We start from the raw sequence: 15,955 nt of genomic DNA, 5'->3' as shown, positions 1-15,955 counted from the left end.
ATTCTTAATTTTCCATTTTCTTTGGTTCATGGTATATTTTGTCTGAGAATTTTATTCTTTGAGTTGATATGATAGTTAAGAAAAGTTATAATATTTCAAACAAAGTAAAATACAGTCTAACTGGGAGTGGATGTAGCTCAGTGGTTGAGTGTCTGCTTTCCATGTATGAGGTAGTAGGTACCTTGTTAAAAAACAAAAAACAAAAAACAAACAACAACAAAAAAAAAACCCACACACAGTCTAACAACCCAAATGATAATTTGCAGAAGAAACTACATTACTGGAAATAATATCATCTTTGGTGTGAGGGAGAAAATACTCTTTATTAGCAAATGCTTTGAGCCACTTCAAAATGGTAAGTATATGCTTGTATGGGAAATTATGCTATTGAGGAGCATTATAATCACAGGCTGATTTCCAGACCTTTACATCTTAGAAAAACTAGTAAAAACTTACTAGTTAACATTTAGAACAATTTATAAATGGTTGATTACATGAACTATTTATTAACTCTTGCAAATGAACAAACATCTTTTTAATATCTAATTGGAACAAACTATTCACAAGGCATTATAAATATTTCCGATATCTATCTACTACACCAGCCCCATTAAAACCAATTATACTGGGAAGCAGATGTGGCTCAAACAGTTGGGTGCCCACCTCCCATACTGGAGGCCCTGTGTTCAGTTGCTGGCGCCTCCTAAAGAAAACAAGCAAGACAGCAAGCTGGCATGATGAGCTGGCATAGAGACAGCTGATGCAACAAGATGATGCAATGAAGAGACACAATGAGGAAACACTATGAGAGACACTACAAGCAGGAACGGAGGTGGTTCAAGTGACTGGGTTTCTTCCTCCCACACGGGAGGTCCTGGGTTTGGTTCCAAGTGCCTCCAAAAACAAACAAAAAGATAAGCACACAACGAACAAACACAGAAGGCAGATAGCAAGTGCAAAAAATGAGAGGGTGTGGGGAGAAATAAATAAATCTTTAAAAAAAACCAACCAATTATATGAGTAACACTTAAATTTAGTATGACTGATAAAATGCAAGAATTCTTGATGAAGTTCTAATAAACAATATGACTACTGATTTTAAATGAGATACACTGTCATTGTACAAATAATTAAGATTATTATTAGGTTAGTGCTGGGTACAAGACATATATCAAAAGGTAAAAATGATGTAATTATTTGATATTTTAAAACCTACCATGTCAGAATTTATGAAAATAAGTATTATTCTTTTCATAGTCTCATTGCAAAGAAGCTAAGTAACTGCCTGTCACTGCTCAAAATGTTCTGGAAATCATTTTTAAAAATTTATCTGCAACTTCAACATATTGCTTGGAAGACACTCGTGGCAAAAAGAAAACAATTTTATTCTTTATGAACATTTGATAAAGTGTAAAACTCCAACTTTGTGTCTGAGAAGCTAACTAAAACAAAATTATGTAATTTCTTCTGAGGCTCTGTCAACTGATTCTGAAGAAAAAATTTTAAAAAATAGAGCAAAGAGCAATATATTCTTGCCTGGTGGCACTTATTTCTGATATAAAACAACATATACCACACATTCTGTTACATACATTGGGGAAAAAAAGAACAGAGAAACACTTGCATGTCTAGGAAATACACACATGTACATATATATGAGAATTCACCTTGAGTGAAAAGTTATATATTTTCCTAAAAGGGAGTAAAATTTTAATCTTATAGCATCTTTTATTTCTGCCACAGAAGCATTTTCCCCTTAAAAAGTCTATTTTCTTATAGACATATTCATTTAGATGAGATATGCATGTTTTTTTTAAGTGCCCAAACCCATATAATTCCCACCACTTCAAGTAAGAATTATGATGAGCATTTCTTTCTGTTATGCCATGAAGCTAAATTATTACAGCTCTAGAGATTCTAATCTCATAAGGTATACATTCACTACAAGAAAATACTCTTTTAACCTTTTCAAGCTGTTCAATTCCCACATAATAGCCCTTTGAAGAAAATACTTAACAAAACAAAACAAAAAAGGTTTCCCTTAAATTATTCTCTATGGTAATATTAGAAATGTTAACTGACAGTAATATTGTTTAGAGAGCTATGTTTTCAAATTTATGATTAAGGGGCAAAGACATAATCTGGCTTCAATTGTGGAAATACTAATCATTATTACTATTTGGGTACTGGTATAAAAAATGGTTAAATCTTTTTAATTTTAAAGTTAGAATTATCCATTGATTTTTATCTTTAGCCAAAAGATTCTGGTATGTTATTTTTAACTGCAGGTTCTGACATATTACTATTTTATTTTTTTTGGAAGTTTGGGGATTGAACCCAGGACCTTGTATATGGAAAGCAGGTGGTTAGTCCCCTTATTACTTTTAACTGAGAGAATCTGGGGTCTTATCTAAAAATTATCTAAGAAGTTTATGCTCTTACTGTATGATAATTTTTTCCAGGAGGTCAATGTATCTTTGCAATATTTTTATAACCTCCTTGCTTGAAATTAAACTTCAGTTCAATATATATACAGCAGTTCCTTAATAATCTAGATGTCATCCATTACACACACAGGGTTTGGTACAGGAAAAGAGTATTATATTCATGGTGGAAAACTAGTTATTTTCTAGATTATCTTGGAATTCTATTTTGTCATTTTATTCATAGTAGGCTATTCAAATGAAATCTCTATCTCCATCTTCTATTACCATGGTTTCTGCCCTAGTTCAGGTCCTCTACCACCTCTTACTATACAACTCTAATAATCTAGCTGGCTTCCCGGTATCCATCCTTCCTGCACTAATGCTTTACATATGCACAACCACACTAATGGTCTTTCCACCTGAAAGAAACTTTGACTTGTTTCCCACTGCCTAGGAAATAGAATCAAAACCGTTACTGAGGGAAGTGGATGTGGCTCAAGTGAAAAGGCCTCCGCCTACCATATGGGAAGAGCCAGGTTCGATTCCTGGGGCCTCCTGGTGAAAAAGAAGAGAAAGCACATGTAGTGAGCCAAGTGCCCATGCAGTGAGCTGAGTGCCCACATGGTAAGCTGAATTCCCATGCAAGTGCTCGCATGGTGAGCTGAATGCCTATGTGGCAAGCCGAGAGCCTGCAAGGTGAGCCAGTGCCCGTGAGGTGAGCTGAGTGCCCACATAAGTGCCTGCATGGTGAGCCGAGTGCCCACGTGAGTGCCTGCATGGTGAGCCAGTATGCGCGCAATGAGTCGAGTGCCCGTGCAAGTGAGTCACGCAGCAAGATGAGGATGCAACAAAAGAGAGATGAAAGGGAGAGTCAAGGTGAAGCGCAGCAGAGACCAGGAACTGTGCTGCCACAATTGACAGGGAACCTCTCTCCACATCAGAGGTCCCCAGGATTGAATCCTGGTGAATCCTAGAGGAGAAAAATGAGAGGAGAAGACAAAAAGAGAAATAGATATAGATGATCTCACAGTAAATGGACAGACAGAAAAAAACAAAAAACAAAAAAACCCCAGCAGGGTGGGAGATGTGGGGGGAAGAAAATTTAAAAACCCTAAAAACCCTGACACAAAGACGCTGTATAATATAACCCCAAATAATGTTTTAGCTTTTTTCTCCTCATTTAATCTTCTCTCTATATCCTATATTATTCTAGCCAAAAATCAGAAAACTTGGGTCCTGAACATATAGCTCATACTTTCTTATCTGTACCCATTTTGCTCATTTTATGCTCTTTCTACTTGCAATACCATTTGTCTTCATCTCTGTTTTTGAAACTGTACCTAACTTTCAAGGTCCAGGTGAAATGTCACTTTGTGTATGTAAAACCTTCTTCTCAAAGGGAAACATCATGTTTAATCTTTTCCTTCTCATAGGGTCAATATACCACATTTTGCTTTCCAAAACAATCCTAAGTTCTACATTTCCTTCTTGTCTAGATAAGCTCTCTCAAGGTGGAAACTGTTTTAGCCTACTTGTACTCCTGACAACCCTTAGCACAGAGCTTTCAGAGAGCATTTCATAAATTTTGGCAGAATGGAGAAGCACGCTATTAAAACTACAAGTTCGCAATCATACAACAATGCATACTAACCAATATTTTTTGATTAACTTTTCATTTTTAAATAAACAGACTCACAGGAAATTGCAAAAATAGTACAGAGATCCTGTGTACCTTGCCCCTAGATTTTCCCAATGTTAACTTTTTTTAATTTTTAATTTTTGAGGTCACTGGCATTTTTATTTTTTATTTTTTTGAGGTCACTGACATTTTTATTTATTTTTTTGTCAATGTTAACATCTTATAAAACTATAGTACATTATTCAAAACCAGAAAATACGAGTAAAATACTATTAAGTAGATTACAAATTTTATTCAGATTTCATCAGTTTTTCCACATACCAGCTGTGTGTGCTTACAGTTCTATGTAATTTTTAAAAAAGATTTATGTATTTATTTCTCCCACCCCCCCAACGTCTGCTCTCTGTGTCCATTCGCTGTGTGATCTTCTGTGTCTACTTGTATTTTCATTAGGCTGCTCCAGTAATCGAACCTGGGACCTCCTGGAGTGAGAGAGAGGTGATTACTTTTTGGTGTCACCTCAGCTCCCTGTTCTGCTACATGTTCTTATTTTCTCTCCTCTGTGGCTCTTGTTGCATCATCTTGCTGCGCCACCTCTCTGTATCAGCCGGTACTCCTGCGCGGGGCAGAACTCCAGCACAGGGTGGCATTCCCGTGCAGGGTGGCATACTCATGTGTGCCAGCACTCCATGTGTGCCAGCTCACGGTGTGGGTCAGCTTGCCCTTCCCAGGTGGCCCTGGGCATTTAACCCTGAACCACCTATATAGTAGATGGGAGCCCAACTGCTTGAGCCACATCTGCTTCCCAGTTCTATGTAATTTTATCATATACAGAGTTGTTTAACCACTATCAATGATGATTAAAATTTTGATTCTCAAAAACTGATGTTACCAATGACATGCCAACATTAACCTAGCTTCTAATTTTGTTATTCACAGTATCAATGGATTCTATCCTATTTGCATAGAAAAATTCAAAGATAAATAAAAGTTTGGTACTACTGACAAACTTAACCAGGTTTATCTACCCTGGTATAGAGTGGTATATTCGCTGCTTCTTAAAATACACGTTTTCATGAAGTGTATTTATTTCTTTTTTATTTCACTGGTGATGGGTCAAGACTGCATATGTCAACTGCTTACTTGCTACTCACATTGTTAACTGCTCACTGGCTACTCAGATTGCATTTTTGTTGATGAAATTCCTATTCTATGAAGCTTGATATGCTTCTAGAAAGGCTCTTATTTTCAAGAGGTCTTTGTGTCATGTGTCAATTGTCTTGACTAGGATTGCCTGTCTGAGAACTGAGAAGCTTCATCTGGACTCAAAAGAAAAAGCCTATCTCCAGCAGTACCTGCTATGATTTTGGAAAGGAGGAACAGCAACATGGATAGCTTTTAATCTCCCATCCTTAACCATACCATGATACATTGATGATATCATTAACAAATTATTTTAGAGAACTAGAGATTAGTTAAACATGCTGTCTAGAAGAGTTAATTTAAGTATTCTTCAGGTCACAAAGTTTCATACAATTTTAATAAATATTTTATTGTTTTGGTAGGACATTTAACTGTTAACTGCTGTACCATGTAAGATATTATTATGGTACTGTAGTTCATGTTTTCTAGGCATGTAAATAATTTGTAGCACTACAAATAAACACATCTCCAAATTCAGTGTTAAAAGACTGATTCAATTTGAATGATCTTTTTTTCTACGTATAGATATGATGTTGTAATGGTTTATTTGAATACTGCAGTATGAATTACAATGATACCTAAGTAATTCTTATTGTGATTAAAATTGAAATATATCTGATTAATTATAATAAAACTATTTTTTTCTAGTTAAAAAAAATAAGTATAGGGAAGTGGATGTGGCTAAATTGATTGGGCTCCCATCTACCATATGGGAGGCCCTGGGTTTGCTTCCCAGGGCCTCCTTGTGAAGGCAAGCTGGCCTGCACCTGCAGAGGGCTGATGGCCTGTGCCCGCAGACAGCTGACGGCCCTGGCACAGCCAGATGATGCAACAAAGGGAGACAACCAGACATAGAAGAATGCAATGCAAATGGACAGAGAGAGCAGACAGCAAGCAAGCGGCAAGGGGGGGGACAAATAAATAAAAATAAATCTTTAAAAAAAAAACTCATTAAAAAAAAATAAGTATAGACCAAAGATAATAAACTAGATACTATGAAGAGCCATTTTCAGAAATATAGTGAATTTTAGAAAGTTTCCTCTAAAAGTCAAAAAGCAATCTATAAAATTATTAGTCACCTTAAATAAGTATAATTAGCAATAAAATTTTTAAAATCAATTTTGAACAGGATCTGAATTTGTACATTTGGCAGCATGTAAAATGGTTTGGATTTCATACAAAAGCGAAAACTACTTTTAGATGGACAGTATAGCAGTTTGATATGGTTATGAATTCCAAAAACAGATATTGGATTATGTTTGTAATCTGGTCTGTACTGGGTATGCTTAAGTTATGATTAGGGCTTTGATCCGGCCATGACATTAGGGTATTGAGTCCCCACTCCTCGGTAGGTGGGGACTCACAGATAAAAGACATGGCAAAGGACAGGGTTGATGTTGGAGTTTTGATGTTAGAGTTTGATGCTGGAGTCCTGGGAAGTAAGCACACAGAGGAAAGAGAAGCAGCCCTGTCAAGAGAGGAACCCTGAGCCCAGGAAGAAGAAAGCCCTGGGAAGAGAAGAACCCTGAGCCCAGAGAGAAGCAAGACCCTGGAAGGGGGAACGCAGGAAGCCTGAACCCTTGCAGACCTCAGCAGCCATCTTGTTCCAACATGTGAAAATAGACTTTGGTGAGGGAAGTAACTTATGCTTTATGGCCTGGTATCTGTAAGCTCCTACCCCAAATAAACACCCTTTAAAAAACCAATCAATTCTGGTATTTTGCATCAGCACCCTTTTGGCTGACTACTACAGACAGGTAGTAAAACAAATTATTATTTCACTTATGGAAAATTAGACATTTTGAGAAAAAGACTAAAATCTTCATTTACAAAAAAGTAAAACAATTTCAACTAAGCCATTAAACAACTGCCCACAAAAAAGAGACTTTTGTAACAAAAGGAAATGAATGGATTAAGAATTTAATAAATTGCCATCACTTCTGTTCAGCTTTAGTTGAGACACAGCATAATTAATACTCTCGATACATTGTGTATCAAAAGGACTTTCAAATTTACAAGGAAGGTTTGTGAATTCTTGTCCTGAAAAAACCCAGTTCATGGAGTAGATATTTATGAACAATTTACATCTTTCAAAGAAGGATTTTAGCTATATATGAAAAAATTTGCTTTTACCATAATGTATGGTGCTACAACTATGTTAGGTAAATATTCTGAATTGGAATTTAAAAAGAAGAGACTGATGTTTTCCTTACTGCTTTTTCCACTGTGTGATAGTAGAAATGATCTTGTTTAGTATACATGTTCAATCAAAGCATTGTTTGATATACATGTTCAATGCTATGACTCAAGGCCATTTTATGGAACTGTTAACTAAATAGAAGACACCGGAGTCAATGATTGTGTTGTTTGCAAATGCTTGAGGTTTGAGTCATAGAAGAGCTTTACAAAGATTTACTGTACTAGTAACTCCTATTCAAGCTTTACTTGAAACAAAAGGAATACCTGTCAAATATTCAATAATCAAAGATAAAAAAATGGCAGTATGATTCACATTTTCTCGCTGAGAGCACACTGCACAAGAATAAGTTAATTTGATAACCCAAAGAAAGTAAAAGGTTATCTATGACTTAGCTAGAAAGATTTAAGAATTTATGTTGAAAGTGAATCCCTTAAAAACCAATAATGATAGGGATAGGGAATGGGAAGTTAAGGCTTAAAATGTATAGGGTTCCTATCTGGAATAATGGAAATGTTTTGGTAATAGATGGCAGTGATAGTAGCACAACATTGTGAATGCAACTAATAGCACTGAAATACATATATAAATATGATTAAAAGGGGAAATGTTAGACTATATACATGGTAACAGAATAAAAATAAAAATAAAAAAAATCCATGGAACTACACTACACAGTGAACCTTAAGTTAAGCCATGGTCTTAATAATACAATTATAAAAATGTTCTATCATCATTTGTACTAAATGTTCCACACCAATACAAGTGTTGGTAATGGGGTGGTATATGGGTATCTTGTATTTTATGCACAATTGTTCTGTAAACCCACAACTTCTCTAGTAAAGGGAAAAAAACCCCACCAATAATGATTTTACACATTTTCTAATATGACTAATTTAACTTGTAACTGACTCAATATGTAAATTTGATTTAAAAACTTTAAGAAAAAATTTGAAAACCATTTTGGTGATATTGCACATTTGGAGAAGACTTTCAATTTATGCAATACTCCCCTGAATTTAATGTTAAAACTTAGTTAATATGAGAATTAGTAAACATACTTAACTTGGACAGAGTTTTGAAACTGAAATGCTTTTGAAAATGATAAACCAGTCCTGTCAATTTGCATATGACTATTAAAGAAAAATTATTTTTGATACTTGATTTAGTTATTAGAAAACTCTTAAATATGTTTGTAAGACATATGTTAAATATGTTTGTAATACAAACTTTTATGAAATCTAAACACGAATTAAGTATTTCCAATGAAAATTTAGGATCCAAATTGAGATGAAGTATAAACTACACACTGGATTTTGAAGCATTACAATGAAAAACAAATGTAAAATATCGCCTCGATATTTTTTAAAAAATTGATTACATATTGAAATTATAATACTTAGACATACTTGGTTGGTTAAATAAAATAGATTTCAAGTGTTTCTTTTTCCTATTTTAAAGTGGCTACTAAAAAAATTTAAATTACATATGTGGCTCACATTGTATTTTTATTGGACACCCCTATCCAAAACTGTTGCATATGACATAACCCCATAATTAGTTGGTTAAAACTCACTTGATCCAATTTAAGCTAGTTAGATTCTTCTTAAGAGGAAGGTGAATTTGGAAAGTACAAGTTAGGTAGATGTAGAAAACAGAATCAAAAGATGAGGTAGATTTGGGGACAGAGGCCACTGTTTTGGAGATGGTAATGAAGGAGCACTGTGAATGCTGATGAGTGAAGAAAAAAGCTGGTGGACAAAGGCAAAGAAAATGGATAAGCAAGATAGGTGTCAGTTCCTATCTTGTTCACATGCTCTCTCTCACACACACTGTGCTTACTTGGCACCAGATGGTTTACTATTTAGCAGGATTAACTCCCTCCAAGCTTATATTTCTTAATATTGTGTACTGGAGGTCCCTTATATATTAGACCTCAAGTCAGCTCCAATAGGTTTGTTTCTTCCAAGCAAATGATTCCTAAACTAATTATCATAATTTTACAATGTAGAAATAAAGTTTTATAGAATATATACATTACTATACTTAACTCTTATAGTAAAACTCATGAGGTATACAGATACCACCTCACTTCCATTGATAAAGTGTTTTACAGGTTACATTTCATGAAACAATGGTTATATTCTGCACAGTACAAAGATTAATGAAGACAGTCTCAAATTACCAGACTCTCACATGTTGAGATCAATGGACAACATGGACTTTTCTTATGTACCCTCAGTTAATATCTACCTAACCAAGAGCAGTGGAGAAAATTCATTAAAGTTTATTTACAAAATAATTTAACAAATATTTTCTATATTTACTTGACAAACTATTTGAAAAATAAGGTAAATACATTGCTGGGCAATATTAAGTAACTGAACATTATCAAATATAAAAACATTGAATAAAGAGTTGAATTACTTTCTCATTTATCTTCATTTTTGAATTTGTGAATTCACAGCAAAAAAATATGTTTCAAAGCAATCTGCTGAAAATCAGTACAGAGGTATTTCCTGAATAAGGATTTAGCAATGGGGTTTTTTCTTTTCAAATACAAAAGGGTAGGGAATTCAAAAGGTTACAGTGAGAGATAATAAAAAATGAATGCTTTATTATCAAAATAGTTCATGATAACAAATCCCAAATGATTGACAGAAAACAATAAATATGAAATCTAGCAAAAAAAATCCCTGATGCTATAGCCTCCCCCAGTCCTTCCTCAAATCAGTCTTGTCCCAGACATAGGCATCTACTCTCAGGAAACTATATCAGAAACATTACATAGAAACAATATTATTTGTAAAACTAAAAAAATTGGGAGTGAATTACTTAGTCAACAGTGGGGAATTAGCAGAGGAACTCAAAAGTTTATTATATAGCAATCTAAAATTAGAAAAATGGGATTTGGAAAAATGGATATGCTTTAATGTTAAGAGAACAGCATAAAAATACTTCATTCACATTTTTAGGACTGTTTGAAATATGCAAATATGCATATGACAAAAAACTTAACAGGGATATACAGAAAAGGTAATTTCCATGCCTGGGCAGTTAAAGACTCCAAACTTGTAAAACATAAATCTATGTATCAGTTTCTTTAGTTCACAGAATTTTTGGTATATACTAGAGCCACAGTCAATATAAAAGAGTTAAAAGTAAATCAAATTGTATACAAAAAAAGTTTAACTAGTAAATTTATATGATAAACTATATAAATTCTGCAAAAAATTAAAAAATCTGTTCCAATTCTAATGTAAGTCTGAATGACATCTCTGGAAACTCAGGACAACCTTTCACAGTTAAACTCGTCAACAAGCTTAGATTACATTTACATGTATAATAAAACATGCACACATAGAAAAACTGTTTAAAGTTTTTGGACTAGAATTGACATATTCATTACTTTTAAAATGAAGAAGTATCACTTGTAGAAGTATTCTAAAGTCGTGAATATCAACTTCCTTACATTAATTTGCACAAATCATGTAATCGCATTTCTTCTTGGTCACAACATGAGCAAAAAAGAAAAACCGTATTGCAGAACTAGTTACTTAACTCATGATGAGGCTATGAGGTTTATGCAGAGAGTCAAAAGAAGTAATATCTATAAGAATTATTTTCACAATACCTGTCACCTAATTAAAAATAAGAATGTAGGAAAAATATCTTTTTTGGGTAGGTCACCTTTAATAGGCTTACCCAGGAATAAATTATGATGGTATTTCTTAAGATAAACACAGAGCTCTAAATGTGAGTTTAAACTATTACCAACAATGGTTGTTCCTGCTTCCTAAATGAACAAGCAGCAAAGTTAATTTATGTTATAAATACGTTTACTGTTCCATCACTTTGCTGGGATATTCTGTGACATATTTTTTATATGAATGCAAGTGATCTGTGCATATTAACTTTTAAAATACCAGGTAATAAAATCTGTGTATTAAACAGTTTGCAAAACAAGAACCACATATTTCAAGTGTTATGAATTGCAAGAGAGTAATTTTGAGACTATAGTTTCATTTATTAACTAGGTGAAGACAAACCAGGGAAGCGGATGTGGCTCAAGCAACTGGGATTCCGTCTACCATATAGGAGGTCCAGGGTTCAATACCCAGGGCTTCCTGGTGAAGAGCTGGCCAATGCAGAGTACTGCCCCGCCCAGGAGTGCTGGCCAACGTGGAGAGCTGAGGCAGCAAGATGATGCAACAAAAAGAGACACAGAGGAGAGACAATAAGAGACTTAGCAAAACCAGGGAGCTGAGGTGGCGCAAGAGAATGATTGCCTCTCTCCCACTGTGGAAGGTCTCAGGATCGTTTCCCGGAGCTGCCTAATGAGAATACAACCAGACACAGAAGAACACACAGCGAATGGACACAGAGATCAGACAATGGGGGGTAAGAGGTGAGGAAATAAATATCTTTTAAAAAAAAAAAGACCATATCATACACAGAAAACTATGTAATATTGATAGTGTAGTAAGCTCTATTCACATTTACATTCAATGAGTTGAAGTCTTAAAGTGACTGAGGGATGGGACAGACAAATCTGTCTTATTAAGCATTTTACTGTACCATAGTGTACGTTAAGGGCGATTTATGGACTTTTTAAAAGGTAATTTTGACAATGCTCAATTTTTGCCTTATGTCCTGACTTGAGAATCTAAACTCTACATAAGATTGCACTGCTTTGTTTTTTTTTTAATTTACTATGTTTATCCCTGGACATTAAAAAAATTTAGTTCTTTATTTTCTAAGTGAAACTATTAGAGAAATCTGTTTACTTGCAAAAAGCTTGAGGTCTGAGGATTCCACTTTTCTTCTGGTCTTCCATGCCATGTATTCAAAATGCTTAAACAAACCTGAGGAAGAAGAATAAAAAACTTAAACTGAATTGAAATAAGTTAAAAACAAAAACAAACACCCCAAAAAACTGTCATAAAACTAGAAGTAAAAATGAAATGCTAATATGTCAAAGTACCTTAATTTTATGTCACTAGACAAAACCCTAAGGTTTGACCTATTAACACAAACTGGTAATATTTAGATGTGATCCAAATCTGTGTGGCATTACAATTTGTTTACTATGGAAAATGAATGAGCACCTATTACAAGTTAACATAAAAAATATTTTTATGAAAAATAACTCTTTTCCAAACAAAAAATTTTAGTGGGAATAATAGTACTGTTTTACATGTTTACTGTAAATTCTTTTAAATTTTGACAATATGGCTTAATAGAAGACAGTATGATTTTCATATCTGCTTCTATATTCAATTTGTTGCAATGTACTGTTTTCATTAAAGTATGTGGATAAAATCTGGCCTCCACAAACTGAAATTGGAAAGGGGACAACCTATGCCTTTAAAAATTCTAGTGACTCCTTAGGGTTCCTTGGACCACGCTTTGAGATATATTACATACTTGTATACTCAGATAGGAAGTCAGTGTTAAAGTTATAAAATCATATAATGCACAAAAGATTTGGAAAATAAGCAATTCTTTGAAAAAGCAGACAGGTCCATCTCCTCATTATTCTTTCAATGCTCTGTGGGAGCAATAATGCAAAGTACATTAATTCATTTAGTAGGTAATTTCACTTATAATTTAAAGACCTGTATCTGTACACAGAGGAAAAAGAATAGAGAGGAAGAGACAGCTCATTAGACATGGCAAAGGCCCCAGGAAAACAGATGAGCCTGATAGTTTACAGCTGACCTTGTGAAGAGATCAGAGCAGCTGAGCCCAGAAAGAAATAAGCCCGGAGAAGAGAGATGAGCCTTATGCCAGCCTACAGTAGATATTAAAAGAAGCTGGGACCATGGAGCCTTAAAAGGAAGAGGAAGGCTGAACCCTGGCAGAAATCGGCAGTCATCTTGCTCCAACATATGGCAACAGGCTTTGGTGAGCGAAGTAATTTACTGTTTATGGCCTTGTGACTTAAGCCTCTACCCCAAATAAATACCCTTCATAAAAGCAAACAGATTTCTGGTACTTTCCATCAGCACCCCTTTGGCTTAATAATACAAGACTTATGTATTATTCAAAGCAGTATCATATATACCATCCCATTTGATCTTCACGGTATCACCATGACTACCAATGGGCAGGTAAGTTATTCTTATCCCTGTCTACAGACTGAAGGTTATATGCAGATAAAATTCAGTATTCTGAACTGAGGATATTGGACTCCAAAGGCCTCACTTTCTTCCTTTTATCACTAAATTTTAAAGAACTAATTTCTTAAATAAGTTTTAATATTTTTCACTTAAAACTCTATACAGGTTCCAGTCTCTCTTGTAAGTACAGTCAACAGTGATATTTTCTTTTCTCTGCTCAGCAACAGCATACCTTTCTTTGCTCAACTCCAAAGAAAGGAAGGTCTGTCTCTGATTAAATTTCCTGCAATAAACCTAAAAGACTATGATTTGAACTAATGATGGGAACAAAGTGATAACTTGCAAACACAGATCTAAGGCAGGCTGTAAGTTTTGAAATTAAGAAGGCAACACCAAGGGAAAACTTGGGGGCATCTTTAATAAACTAGAACTCCAAGTACTTGCTATTCTTACAGCATCAAATAAGTGTTTGCTTATGAAGTCTGTATATCTTTTCTTATCTTCCAGTGTTTTTCAAACACCGAACACTCTTAGCATAGAATTTATTGTTGAAATCCCATAACTGTCCAAAATTACTTTGAAAAGTGATGATTTTTCATTTAAATCCAATTTTGAAAGGTTTATTGCAACGAGAAGATTTCTTATTATACCTTTGTTCAGTGTTTCTTTATGGAGAGTATATGGGAATGCAAGTTCCTATTTATATAATACAAGAAAATGTGAAAACATTTTAACATAATCTTAAACCTAAAAAATAAGTTGACAATTACATATATCACAGAAAACAAACAGTTATAATGGCAAGAAAAATTATGACATACGAAAAGGGAACACAGAGTTGAGAGTACTATGTTTTTGCCATTCATTTTCCTTCAGATACTTGTGAAGAAGTAAATGGAATTAGACATGCAGGAAGTAAAAAATGGTGAGAGAGAAACACCTAGCTCTACTGTATTCTGAGTGGGGATAGCTCTCCATCAACCATTGAATGTGTTGAATAAGTCAGACCCTCAGTAACTTCTTAAAACTGTTTAACACTTTAGAATTTCTGCCCCTCTCAGCTTTCTTCTTTCTTCTTTTTCAGTCTAATCTGTGCACATGGGCAAGAGAAGATAACCAAAACAAAATTTCTGTTCAAATTACAAAGAGCTTTTGGATATAATACATTGACACTAGAAGTAAAAGATTGTAGTTACATTACCTTGCCATCATTATAAAGGTTTGGATTGAATCGTACACTATGACCACCAGTTGTTTCTAGATTCACAAGAGGGGGTGAACCGGGATAATCTTGAGGAAAATATACATCAAATTCAAAGCAGCCATTTGCATAAGGAGTATCTGCTGGGCCAGTTATCAGAACCTAGTATATGTATACAAACACACAAAAGCCTATGTTATATTCCTAAATACTGATATTAAGAAAAAAAAAAACAACCCACCCTGGCATGAAATAAAAACAATCTTTTTATATCCTATATTCATCTCTCCCAGAATATGTTATATAGGAAATTTAAAGTTAAATTAATACAGATCCTGGGTTCAATCCCAGTACCTACTAAAAAAATTAATAAATAATAGTAATATAGGATTAGAAAATGATTTTAGATTAGAATTAAAGTGATTTGGTTTTGGTGAAAATGGAATATTAAAAGAAAACTACCTATTGCTAGCAGGAAAGTTTATCTTAATATCAAGTAACTTTTTTTATTTTTTTTGAGGTACTGGGGCTGGGGATTGAACCCAGGATCTTGTAAGTGGGAAGCTGGCACTCAACCACTGAGCCATATGGGGTCCCTGATTTGGTTTTTTCACTTGTTTCCTTGTTTGTTTTTAGAAGACACTGGGAACCGAACCCGGGACCTTTCATGTGGGAAGCAGGAGCTCAATTGCTTGTGCATCTATTCCCCCAAGTAACTTTTAATTAATTAATTAGTTAATTCCCCCCCCCACCCCAGTTGTCTGTTCTCTGTGTCTATTTGCTGTGTCTTCTTTTTGTCCGCTTCTGTTGTTGTCAGCGGCACGGGAATCTGTGTTTCTTTTTTGTTGTGTCATCTTGTTGTGTCAGCTCTCTTTGTGTGCGGTACCATTCCTGGGCAGGCTGCACTTTCTTTTGTGCTGGGCAGCTCTCCTTACGGGGCGCACTCCTTGTGAGTGGGGCTCCCCTACGCGGGGGACACCCCTGCATGGCAGGGCCCTTCTTACGTGCATCAGCACCGCGCATGGGCCAGCTTCACATGGGTCAAGAAGGCCTGGGGTTTGAACTGCCGACCTCCCATGTGGTAGATGGACACCCTAACCACTGGGCCAAGTCCACTGCCACTTTTTAAAATATTAAGTTCCTTTTTACAGAGTGCTTTTATTCATG

General features: G+C 34.8%; 1 protein-coding gene across 18 annotated transcripts in view; it reads right to left on the bottom strand.

The window, feature by feature from the left end:
• The window catches only part of BIRC6 (baculoviral IAP repeat containing 6), a 285,301-nt gene that overhangs the window by 15,230 nt on the left and 254,116 nt on the right, over positions 1–15,955 (bottom strand). For 17 of the 18 annotated variants that reach the window (XR_011646085.1, XM_058278359.2, XM_058278361.2 and 14 more), the window contains exons 70-71: positions 14,789–14,950; positions 12,253–12,330 (exon numbers count right to left, since the gene is read on the bottom strand). Coding sequence is in view for 17 of the 18 variants with exons in the window: in XM_058278359.2 (XP_058134342.1) it covers positions 12,253–12,330; positions 14,789–14,950 (240 nt within the window). In the remaining variant the exon portion in view is untranslated. Of the gene's footprint in view, positions 1–4,369; positions 4,548–12,252; positions 12,331–14,788; positions 14,951–15,955 lie in introns of those variants that run through there. The other variant, XM_058278375.2, reaches the window with a different exon arrangement.

The sequence above is a fragment of the Dasypus novemcinctus genome, chromosome 17 (assembly GCF_030445035.2).
Source record: "Dasypus novemcinctus isolate mDasNov1 chromosome 17, mDasNov1.1.hap2, whole genome shotgun sequence".
Lineage (NCBI taxonomy): Eukaryota > Metazoa > Chordata > Mammalia > Cingulata > Dasypodidae > Dasypus > Dasypus novemcinctus.
Note: the sequence above shows the minus strand (reverse complement) of the source record. Positions and strands in the feature narration are given on the sequence as shown.